At 52.4% G+C, this 12415-nt stretch overlaps 1 protein-coding gene across 1 annotated transcript in view; it reads right to left on the bottom strand.

Annotated features, from left to right (window-relative positions):
• The window catches only part of LOC120384516 (heterogeneous nuclear ribonucleoprotein C-like 2), a 46027-nt gene extending 34442 nt beyond the window's left edge, over window positions 1–11585 (bottom strand). Inside the window, exon 1 of the mRNA XM_039503348.1 lies at window positions 11398–11585. Coding sequence (XP_039359282.1) covers window positions 11398–11434 — 37 coding nt within the window. The 5' untranslated portion in view covers window positions 11435–11585. The remainder of the gene's footprint in view (window positions 1–11397) is intronic.
• Window positions 11586–12415: the final 830 nt, after the last annotated feature.

Genomic DNA, 12415 nt, shown 5'->3' with positions numbered 1-12415 from the left:
TGAGTCCTACCCACTGACAAGCCAGCACTTCTTCCAGCACAGTGCTGGGCTTTCTTTGAAGGTCTTTTGAACAACACGGCAGCCCAGCCTCCCCCTGCTTACTATTTCTGGCTGAAGTGGAGAGGCTCAGAACCCAAGATCAGCACAGATGGATATGCAGCACTTTGTACAAGTAAAAAGCAACAATGAGTCCTGTGGCACCTTAAAGACTAACATGTATTGGAGCATAAGCTTTCGGGGGTGAATACCCACTTTGTCAGACGCATGTAATGGAAATTTCCAGAGGCAGGTACAAATATGCATTATACTTTGTACAAGTGTCGTTTATAATAATAATAGATTATTAGGGTTGGAAGGGACCTCAGGAGATCATCTAGTCCAACCCCCTGCTCAAAGCAGGACCAATCCCCAAATCCCTAAACAGCCCCCTCAAGGATTGAACTCACAACCCTGGGTTTAGCAGGCCAATGCTCAAAACCACCGAGCTATCCCTCCTCCCCAAAGATGGCCCTCTAGGGGTGAAGTTCACAGGAGGTGAGGCTGGGAGGTGTCTCTGTCCCAGGGGTTTAAACAGCCTTAGGGCACAAGGTAATTATTCGCATTGTCACCACAGCTGATGGCTGTCACAGGCTGACTGGCCCCTTTAAGAAGGGGGGGGGGGAGAAGGGGAGAGAGAGGGGAGGGGGGTCCAGAATACCTGTGACTGATTCCTTCCTGCCCAACTGGGCTTAAGGGAAGGAACCTGGGTCTTATAAAGAGCGGCAGCAGCAGGGGAAGGCTGGTTACCCACTGATCTCGCTCACCCAAGGGAGTTGAGGGAGCTGCTAGGGAAGTAAGGGCAGAAGCTGCAGAGGGCAGGAGGTCCTGAAGGAGACTACCCAGCGGTGGCCAGGAGAGCAGCAGAGGGGCTTTGCTTGCTGACCACTCTAGGCTAACGAGTGTGGTCTCTGTAACCTCCCAGGGTAGAGGCACCAGCATGTACACCATGGTCACTGACACAGCTACGGGGAGCAAGCATTAGCAGGTCACTAAACTTCAGCACACTGGGCTTGCAGCTGCTGTGTTTCCGGAGTCTCTAGAGTTTACAAAAAGCCTGGTGGGTGAACAGTGAAAGACAAGGCAATCTGACCATCAGGAATGTTGCCCCTGGGGAATCAATTACTTGTGTCTTCGTTTCAGTGTACTCCAGGGCCATATGTTCCCATTGGCACAAATGCACTTTCTTTGCACTTACTCTGAGAGCTTCATTTCAGTCCTTTCTTCTTAGCCCAGGAGGTACCCTGGCCACTGCCAGACATGGCCCCGGCTGGTGGCCTGCTTTAGAAAGGGCCTTCAAAAGACTGGGGCACCCTAGGCAACTCCTGTGTGAGGCAGTCTCTCTGCAGACACTATCAGCAGATGGTGATTCCCAGCTTCCAATGGCAGAAGTTACATAGTCCCAGCACCACAGTTAAGGTTCCTCTATTGCTGCAGGCAAACAACCAAGTGAGGGGCTGTGCTTGGCCTTGCACCCCACTGACATCCAGTCCTGGTTCTTCTCATGGCAGGAGCTGCATCCAAAGTCCATTCCAGGTGGGCACAAGAATCCTGCCCTCTTCTCTTTGCTCGTGGTGAACGAACAGACGGGAGGAGCCCGCCCCTATCTGCTCCACTAGAAGCAGTGCTGCTGGGCCCATTGCCAGGGCAGCAAATGATTTCTTGCGACTGATGCCATCCTTAATTGGTGGCTTCACTGGGTGAGCATAAAACTCTTAATCTCAGGGTCATGGATTCAAGCCTCGTATTTATTAGCAACAGCATGGATCAGTAGATAAGGTATTAGTGTGAGACTTAGGAGGCCTCTACCACTGACCTATTGTGTGACCTTAAGCAAGCTGCTTCCCCTCCTCCGTCTAGCTATCCTGTAAGCTCTTTGGGGCAGGGACAGTCTCTTTGTTAGTACACCTCTACCCAGATAGAACGCGACCTGATAGAACACGAATTCAGATACAACACGGTAAAGCAGCGGGGAGCCCCGGGCCCTTTAAAGCGCCACCTGAGCCACGCTGCTTTACCGCGTTATATCCAAATTCGTGTGGAGCACCGGGCCCTTTAAATCACCACCCGAGCCCCACTGCCAGAGCTCCAGCGGTGATTTAAAGGGCCCGGGGCTCCCCACAGCAGCTGGCGCACCGGGCCCTTTAAATCCCCGCCAGGGCTCTGGCAGTGATTTAAAGGGCCAGAGGCTTCCTGCAGCGGCTGGAGCACCAGGCCCTTTACCTCACCGCCAGGGAAGCCGGTCCAGTCTGGTACACCGTACTGGACCAAACCCGATATAACGTGGTCTCACCTATAAGGCGGTGAGATTTTTTGGCTCCCAAGGACCGTGTATATGTACAGAGGCCAGCACAATGGGGACCAGATCTCGGCTGGAGATTCTAGATGCTGCTGCAGTACCAATAATAATATGGCCCCAACCACACAGGGCTTGAGCCCAGGTTCAATGAAGTTGTGCTGGATCAGGACAGAGAATGTTTTGACCTGGCTTAAGAACTGCACGGGTCAGCCCAGGTAGAGAACACGGTGCATTAACCCTGTCTGCTTCCAGTGTCACTAGCTGAACAAACCACCTCTGCCTGGTCTGTCTACAGCTGAGTGTGAACTGTGCTGACTGGGCCCAGAAGGCTGCCTGGAAACAAAATTTGCAGAAAAATACAAGGCCAAGCCAGCCTGGCAAGATGTCACTCAGCTGGATGTCACAAACAGCTGCTGCCTGCTGCCTTTCAGTGCGGGACACTAATGTTCTCCCAGCCCAGTAGAAGGAAAGCCCCTATAGTGATGGTCCTGCCAAAGGGGGAACTAGGGTCCAGTGCCGCTTGGGGAGGATGTAACAACCTTTCAAGCAAGACCATTATCCACCGATCCCACCACCACAATCAAAGCTGCCAAGGACCATCACTGTCCACCTACCCCGTGTGCCAGCCCCAGTCAGTGCTGGGGAGTCTCAGGGCTCAGTGTCAGGAGTACATAGGCTCAGAACTGGCAGGAAATAGCATGGGGGATGGAGGTGAAAGCTCCCCTGCCTTCCCATGGTGGAGAGAATGAGTGAAGGAGCCTCCCCAGGGGCGTGCTTTGCACATACAGACCTGCGGGAGTTACATGCAGTAGGAGCAAAAGCCCAGACTAAGAGCTCACCATTCCCATCAGCGCAGCTCCTGCTTTCCATCCACGTTTGCACATCCCAGCACCCGGATTGGAAATCTATCTTGGTACTGACTGCACTCATCACCTGAGTATCTTTGCTGCTGAATCCAGAGAGTAGTGACGGTCCGCCATGCAACCGCAGATCATGCTGGCTCCACCATTACTCTGTCCCCCTGAAGAGTCCACGTGTAATGCCCCGCAGAGATCCAGAGCAGGATTCAGGAATGGCTGAGCTGGGCCCACACAACACCCAGTATGTGCTGGGACAGGACATTGAGAGCTGCGGAATTCCAGGCAGGGCCCCAGCCAAGCAGATGCACTTCCTGTAGCTGCCTGTTCTTTATCTTGACAGTGAGTCTTTAGTAACCTTTAGGACTCCACTAGTACGTTGGTTGCCAGTGCCTTGGAAGGGTCTGAGCTGCTCCGACAGCCCGTCCACTCTCCATGGCCCTCCATTTGCACCTGTTACACGTCTGCACATCATCACCTGTGCAATGAACACTGTCTCCTCTTGTTTGCAGTAATCCCCGGGGCCCCATCTTCTGGAACGCTTCTCCCAGAGCCCAAGTACCAGCTGAATTAATATTCATGAAATGCTAATAGGTGTTCCCAGGCAAACAACAGATCTCTCAGCTGCGACAGACTCTGTAGAGATGGCCTGGCACAGCTAAGAAGGAATGGGGTGGGAGAGGGAAACCATCCCAAGATACCCCCACTCATGTGCCTGCGTACTTGGGAGACCTTTCACATTGCCACTGCCTTGCAGTGATGCTGCTCCCAGACTCTCACTCCAGCAAGGCCATGCTGGCAGGCAGTGTGGTCTAATGGGTGGAGCACTGGCTTGGGATTCAGGAGAATTAGGTTCTATTCCCAGATCTTTGTCACCTTTGCAAAGTCACAGCCCCTCTACCTTGTCTATTTAGACTGTATGCTCTTTGGGGCAAGGACTGCATCTCACTGTGTCTGGACAGCAATAGCGCCTCTGGGCCTCTAGGCAACACACATAACAGCAGCAAGGCAATACAGTAAAGTGTTGGGGTGGGGGCTGGGTGTCTCAGGGGATTGGGCTTTATGCCTCAGAATAAGAAGAAACACGGATGGCCCCAAGATACGAAATTCACAGGCAAAGTTCTGGGTGCTAGGCTCAGTGCATGAAAGAGGAAGGGCCAGATGTGGAAACAGGGATCTGGATCCAAGGTTTGGTTCAGGCCCGTTTCCTGGGTCATGTAGCCCCTTTCCCTGCCAGTGCAGGATTGTCCCCTGGAGTATATCCTCCAGGGCTTTGTCCCATCTAGCTTGAATTGTCCTCAAGCAATAGGTTCCTTCCAGCACTAGGAAACCTGTACTACACATTATCACTCCATCCTACTGCTCCTATCTGCACCACCTTGTACCAGCCAATAATTTTTCCTCCTTGGTGTTTACAGGCTCCATATTTGCAGGCTGCTGTCATGTCCCCACCTTAGCCGTGCTATCTATTCAGCTCCTCTATGACCAGTCTGTCTCTTCATTCTGCTGCTCTTCTCTGAACCCCTTCCAGTTTCACACTCTCTTCTGGGAACGAGGTGTCCAGAACCGAACACCCTATTCCAGGTGCGTCACGCAGATCGGGACTATTCATTCCTTCTCCACGATGTGATGTCTCTGCCCAAAAGAGCATTGTTGCCACATCACACTGCACATCCATGTCTAATTTGCCCTCTGCGGTCACCTGTCAGTCTCTTTCAGCATCACTGCCCTCCAGGTTTCACTCTTCCCTTGAAAAATCTGTAAATCGGATGATATTATCCCCAAATCACTGTGCACTTTATTCCAAGAGGAATCTCATTTTATTTTTTGCCCATCTTTCCAGTTTCTCTCAATTCACCGGTATTATTTCTAGCCTCTCTGCTGTAGGCAACTATCCCAATTTAGTGTCATCTGCAAATTTAAGGCCAGATTCAACTACTCTTATGCTGAATAGCATCTTACTCTATCCCATTGACTGGCACGTTTCACTAACATGACGTTTACCTTCTTCCAACCCCTATCCACCTGGATCCCCATCTCTCCGCCTGCAATTTAAACTGCTCCTTTTCAATACCCTTTGTTTAGGGTTTAATAATCAATTTTTAGCCCATGTAATATCCATATCAAAGCCAATCTGAATCTATTTTAAGAATATGATTTTTGTGAGTCACTGTGGCAAATACTTTACTAACCTCTAACTATATCTAATTTTGTCGAAAAGCATGAGCAAGGTTTTTTTGGCTTGAACTCGTCTTTTTAAACCTGTTCTCGTTATTGCTCATAGTGCCTTTATCCTCCAAAGAGTGCTTTCTTTTTGCTTTTAATATTTGTTCTATTATTTTACTAGGGTTAGAAATTAGACTTCCAAGGCAGGAATTGCCAGGATCAGCCCTGCTTCCTTTTTTGAAGATTAGTACAACTTTTACTGTATCCTGTCGACCAGATAATGCTCTAGTTGTCCAGGACTTCCAAAAACTATTGTTGCCTATTTGAACTGCAGCATAGCTTGGTGGAGACTAAACCGCTGATGCTACTCACTGGTCTCTGGGTTGTGTGTCTAGTTCCCAGTGGGGAAGTGTCCATATCACGCACACAAACAAAATCTCACCAACATAACAAGCGACTAATGGAGAAGCCAAGGACTGTCTGGTGTGACTTCTGCTGGCACTGAGGTGGACAATGGGAGTGATTTGAGATTTCATAGTAACACTTCCATGCAGGCACATTAGCAACACTAATGCCCTGTCTACACTACAGACTTTTGTCAACAAAAGTCAGATTTCATCAACAAAACCGCACACACTACAATGCTCTTTCCGCGAACAAAACTCTCCTGCTTTGCTGGCAAAAAAACCCACCTCGGCAAGAGGCATGGAGCTGAGGAGCCATGGGACAGGTGATACTCAGGTGATGGAGGTAGAGCCATGGGGTGGGTGGAGTCAGGTATGAGGTGAGGCCATGGGGCGGGTGGAGTCAGGTACTGAGGTGACAGGGGCACTGAAGGGCCATGGGGCAGGTGGCAGTCAGATACTGGGGAAACTGGGGGGCACTGAGGTGCCATGGGGCAGGTGACAGTCAGGTACTGAGGTGACGGGGATGGGGCTATCGGGGGGTAGTAGTGAAGTACTGAGGTGATAGGGGTGGGGCCATGAGGTGGGTGGCAGGCAGGTACTGAGGTGATGGGGGGCACTGAGGTGCCATGTGGCAGGTGGCAGTCAGATACTGAGGTGACGGCAATGGGGCTATCGGGGGGTAGTAGTGAAGTACTGAGGTGATAGGGGTGGGGCCATGAGGTGGGTGGCAGGGAGGTACTGAGGTGATGGGGGGCACTGAGGGCCATGGGGTGGGTAACAGTCAGGTTCGGAGATGATCAGGATACTGAGGAGCCACGCAGAGCAGCAGAAGTGGGAGGCAGATTTACAGAGGCAAAGGGTGGATGGTCATGTGGATCTAATGGGTGACTTGGGGTGCAAGTGGAAGAGACTGAAGGGAAGTGGCGGGCCTTTGAATTCCTGGATTTGTATGAGGGTTTGTCGAAGCCAATATGATAAAATACTGAAGACAAGAAACCCCCAAGGAGATCCAAGCTGAGAGCTCCCTCTGTAGAGACCCCTAGGAGGAACCCAGGAAACAATGTTTTCTTCCTCTTGGAGCCTTCAGTGATTTCTCTGCTTACCTTCCATCTCTGGCTGACCACATGTGGAGCGAAACCTCCACCCTGCAGCTTCCCCACAGGCCTCATGTGCAATCACAGCTAACTGAATCCCTGACCACACTGGGGATTTCAAACCGCATTGCTGCCAGGCTTTCACTCTGCTGGGCAGGGAGTCCCCTACAAGGCCAGACCCTAGCTGAGGTGCTAGCAACATCCACCCAGTGCAAGGCCAGTGGATGGGCACAGCTATCCACTCCCAGAGCTTGGACAGAGTTGGGAGCGAGACCTGGCTCCAGGGAGTGACTAGAGCCTAAGAAGTCTCCAGTCCTGACCCATCTGAGCATTACTGCCTCCCAAGAAGGGACAGAGACCAAAATCCTCTCCCCCTCACCTGGCCCTGGTGATGCTGCAGTCCAGCTAGGAGCATGCCACCCCACTTGCTGGAGAAGGAATGGAAGGAGGGGCACTTTTTACTACCGATGCCTTGCCAATTAAAATAGCTTCTTCAATCCATCTGTGAAAGGAAGAACGAACCCCAAACTAGGCCTACCTGGCTTGGCACTCTTGAGCACAATGCACCCCAGGGCTGCCATGCTACTGATCTTTGGGGCCCGTTTTGTGAGAGCACAGCCTACATTTCTGGGGTATGTGAGGGCGCAGTGCCCCAAGAAGCATGCTGGAGTCTGCTGGATCTTCAACTAAATAATTATAATAGAAGCCAGCCTTTGGAACTCCCTGCCAAGATCAGGACCCCACCCACAACAACTGGCAAGGTTTTGCTGCTCATGCTTCATAACATCCACTTCCTCACTCTTGTATTCTGCCTCAACACCAGGTGGTGGAACCTGTTACCACCTGAGGAGGGCAAGGAATCCTGGTGGATCAGCCTGCACACCACTCACACCCGGGTTATTAGTTAGGGGCTCCTCCATGGAGCCAAGATCATGGGCGTGTACCTGGCACAGTCCACGAACTCCCTGGACACTTGTCCCTTCTGCAGCAAGAAGACGATGCTGGTGCACATCTATGCAGGGTGTGTCAGGCTGCAGCCCTTCTTCTGGCTGCACTTTTCCTTGTCCCTCCTAATCTACACATACCTCATCCATGGCTCCCTTCCTCTTGGCATTGGTCAGTTTCCATCCATCACTCCAGGAGAAGGAAGCTACATAGGGAGTGTGTGTGGGGGGGGGAGAGGGGGAACGTGATCTGCTATGGTGGGGCCCATTTCCAGTCCCTTGTTGCTCATATCTTCATGCAGAAAGTGAAAAGGTTTTGCACAAACCATCATATGGAAAGAACACAGAGTGCAGACACAGAAACTGTCCCCATCATTTTGCAAGCCCAGGTTGTAAGGGGGTGGAAAGGATGAGGTCTTTAGCTCAGGTCCGGTTGAACCTGTGTAGCCTACAACAATTTCTCCCCAGTGTGGTTGGGAATCCACAAGTCACGCAGCTGCACTACTTCAGCCAGTGCTAACTCATCCCACAACGAGGCAGTGCCTTACATTAGGATTTATCCCAAAATTCCAGCTTCCAGCTGGCCACTATGGAGGAGGTGTCTCAGGAGCCCCATAATGTGCTGGTACACCCCTGGCTGTAGGGTGTACTGTGCGATGACACTACAAAATGGTTCTGTCAAATGCAGTCTTGATGAGCTTTGGTAAGAACCAGCAAGACAACAAACCATGTTCTCTATCTAAGGTACTTATGTGACTATTATTATTCCCCTCTATTCAGCCCTGATGAGGCCACATCTGGAGTATTGCATCCAGTTTTGGGGCCCCCACTACAGAAAGGATGTGGACAAATTGGAGAGAGGACAGCAGAAGGCAACGAAAATGATCAGGGGGCTGGGGCACATGATTTATGGGAAGAGGCTGAGGGAACTGGGATTATTTAGTCTGCAGAAGGATGAGGGGGGATAGCAGCCTGAAGAGGGGTTCCAAAGAGGATGGATCTAGACTGTTCTCAGTGGTGGCAGATGAGAACAAGGAGTAATGGTCTCAAGTTGCAGTGTGGGACGTCGAGGTTGGATATTAGGAAAAACTATTTCACTAGGAGGGTGGTGAAGCACTGGAATGGGTTCCCTAGGGAGGTGGTGGAATCTCCATCCTTAGAGGTTTTTAAGGCCTGCTTGACAAAGCCCTGGCTGGGATGATTTAGTTGGGGTTGGTCCTGCTTTGAGTGGGGGGTGGGACTAGATGTCCTCCTGAGAATCATAGAATCTCAGGGTTGGAAGGGACCTCAGGAGGTCATCTAGTCCAACCCCCTGCTCAAAGGTCTTTTCCAACCCTACTCTTCTATGATTCTATGACCCCCATCACTGTAGTACAAGTGCCTCTGCAATACAGTGTCACTAACATTGTTTTATGCTAGCTCAGATAGGGCTTCAGCCTAAGCTACTGTCAAACAGCCTGCAAACTCCAACAGACCATCAATCAACAGAATGTAGGAATTCCCACACCAGATCAGGGCCTCACAGATCCATCATCTGACAGTGGCCAGCATCACATGCTTCAGACGGATGTGCAAGAAACCCCATAGTGGACAATAATGGAATAACCTGCCCCTAGGGGAAGGGTCTTCCCAAAATCCTTTCATAGTGGCTTGTACCCTGAAGGAGTGTTCAGATTCCATCTAAAAATATTGGTGTTAATATCCTTTCTGAAGGAGATACAGATGTCCTCATTATCAATATAAATGTCCATTCTGTCTTAGACCCTTGGCTTCATCAATATCTTGTGGCAGCGAGTTCCACAGCCGAATTATGCTTTGTATAATGAATTTCCTTTTAACAGTTTTACATTTGCTGTCTTTCAATTTGACCATCTCTTTGTTCTAGTAATCAGAGAGGGTGAACAGGAGTTCTTGATCTCTCTTCTCTAGACCACTCATTATTTTGTATTCCTCGATGCTTTGTATACTTCCACACAGCCCCTCCCTAAACTAAACGGACCCCATCTCTTCAATCTTGCCACATACAGAAGTCTTCCCTCATCAATTATTTTTGTCACCCATCTTTGAAACCCATCAATTATTGCTACATCCTTCTAGCGATGGAGTGGCCAGAACTGAATACAGTATTGCTGGTGAAGCCAGACCACTGATTTATAAAATGGCATTACAATATTTTTATTATTACCCATTCAGTTCTTTAAGCACCCCAACATTTTGGGTTTTTGACTACAGCTGCCAACTTTCACTGAGTGACATCCAGGACCTTTTTCTTGAGTCATTGCAGTTAATTTAGAACACAACAAGGTGTAGGAGTAGTTCAAATTATTTCTTCCCATGTGCATTGCCTTGCATTTCTCAACATGGAATATTATTTCCCACCATGCTGCCCATTCACCTAGCTTAACTGGGTCCCTCTGAAGTTCCTCATGGTCTTCTCTAGTGTTAACTAATCTAAAATGATCCTGTGTCACCTGCAAAATGTTGCTACCTCACCTCCTTTTTCAGATAATTGATAAATATCTTAAAAACTGTGGTCACAGTACAGAACCTTGTTAACCTTTTGCCAAATAATCCTGCTCCTTGTTTTTCTGTCACTTAGCCAGTTTTTGATCCATGCTAATTCCTTATTTCGGACTCCAGTTTCCTTAGTTGCCTGTCATGAAGGACTTTGTCAAAAGCTTTTTAAAACTCCAAATAAATCACGTCAGCTGTTCTCCTTTTTGTTAAATTCTAATAGGATGCAGAGGCATGATATTCCTTTGCAGAAGCCATGCAGATTTAGCCCTATTATGTCACGTTAATTTAGATGCTTTACCATTCTATTTTAATTATTATTTTAACCACTTACAGAAGTCAGACTCACTGCTTTGCAATTCCCACAATCGCCCACCATCTTTTTCAGGTACAACATTTGCTTCCCTTCAGTCCTCCAGTCCAGGAACCTCCTTTTTTGGTGCCTCACTGTCTGACAGTGCCTCCTCTGATTCCTTTGTGGGCATTTTGCCCTGGGACTTCAACTAATCAGGGCATACCTGGAGGCAGAGGTGCCAAGGCTCCTACTGCGGCTGCCCTGACAAGATGGCACAGCCCCAGATGAATGGCAGCTCATGCTCGTTTTGAACCAAGAGCCCAACGCTGAGGGAGAATTTCCTCCGCTCAGGCCGACTGAGCGGAGGAAATTTGATCCATTTTGCCCAGGGAAGATTTCCTTCTGCGGGGGAGTAAACAAGCGCCCACCAGGCCTGGCGGCCCAGCGGGCTACCCGCTTTCCCAATGGCCTTTCCGCGGCCCGCTCTGACCTCCCCCGCCCGGACGGGGGGTGCCCTGGCGCTGGCAGGGAGGCTCGGCTGCCATGGTCCAGCCCCGGGCTCGCCACCGCCCAGGCCGGCCCGCCGGGGTAAACCCGAGCTGCCCCCCCCGCCATGCGTCAGCGGAGCATCCACCGGGCCCGGGCCGCCCCGCCCGCCCGCGCGAACAGCCCGTTGGGGGCCGCGCGGGGTACAAAGGGGCGGGGGCGGGACGCTCCCTGGGCCGGGTTTGCATTTGCCATCTTGTCTCGGGGGGGGGGCAGCGGCCGGGCCGGGCCTTACTTACATCTCCAGCCCCCGGCCTCGCCGCCGAACAGAGTCATGCCCCCGGGCCGGGGCCTGGTGCCAGGCGGACGCGGGGCTCTGCCCGCTGCAGCTCGCGGCTCCCACTCGCTCGCGCGCGCCCCGCTCGCCAACAGCTCCTGCCCCGCCGGCCAACGGACGTCGGGAGTGAGGCTGTACCAGAGGACCGTACCATCTCCTCTAGTGCGCGGGGGGGGAGGGCTGCGCGCGAAGCAAACCCTCTCCCGCGTGGGGTATTTCTGTCCCAGGAGCTCAGCGCGGGGGGGACCGGGGTTCGGGGCCGGCCCCAGGCGGGTTCGGCTGTCTGAGGGCCCGATCCTGCCCCACCCTGGGCAACGGGCCCGGGGCTTGTAAGAGCCGGGGGCAGCGCTTCCCGGCCGGGGCGGGCCCCGCGCACCCACAGAGGCTGCCTGGCGGCCCTGTTACCCCGCGGGCCCCCCAAGGCCGGGCCTGGGGCGGGCACGGAAGGAAGGGAAGGGGGCTGGGGGTGGGGGGCTGGCATGGACGGACGGGAAGGGGGCTGGGGGTGTGGGGCAGGCATGGAAGGAAGGGACGGGGGCTGGGGGTGTGGGGCAGGCAAGGAAGGAAGGGAAGGGGGGCTGGGGGCATGGAAGGAAGGGAAGGGGGGCTGGGGGTGTGGGGCAGGCATGGAAGGAAGGGAAGGGGTCGTGGGGCGGGCATGGAAGGAAGGGAAGGGGGCTGGGGGTGTGGGGCAGGCATGGAAGGAAGGGAAGGGGGGTGGGAGTTGGGGCAGGCATGGAAGGAGAGAAGGGGGCTGGGGGCATGGAAGGAAGGGCCAAGGGGGCCCTGGGGGTGTGGAGCAAGCCCCAAGTGGGGGGATGTGCTTGAAGGGGGGCGCTGCCAGGCCAGCAGGGAGGAGAGGGCTGGGGAGGCTGTCCAAAGGCTGGAAGCCAGGTGCAGCTTCTGGGACCAAGTGGGCCACTGGAGAGGGTTAAGGCCCAGCTGGCAGGGCAGGGGCCTGACCCAGGGACACTGGGGAG

The sequence above is a fragment of the Mauremys reevesii genome, linkage group 16 (assembly GCF_016161935.1).
Source record: "Mauremys reevesii isolate NIE-2019 linkage group 16, ASM1616193v1, whole genome shotgun sequence".
Lineage (NCBI taxonomy): Eukaryota > Metazoa > Chordata > Testudines > Geoemydidae > Mauremys > Mauremys reevesii.
Note: the sequence above shows the minus strand (reverse complement) of the source record. Positions and strands in the feature narration are given on the sequence as shown.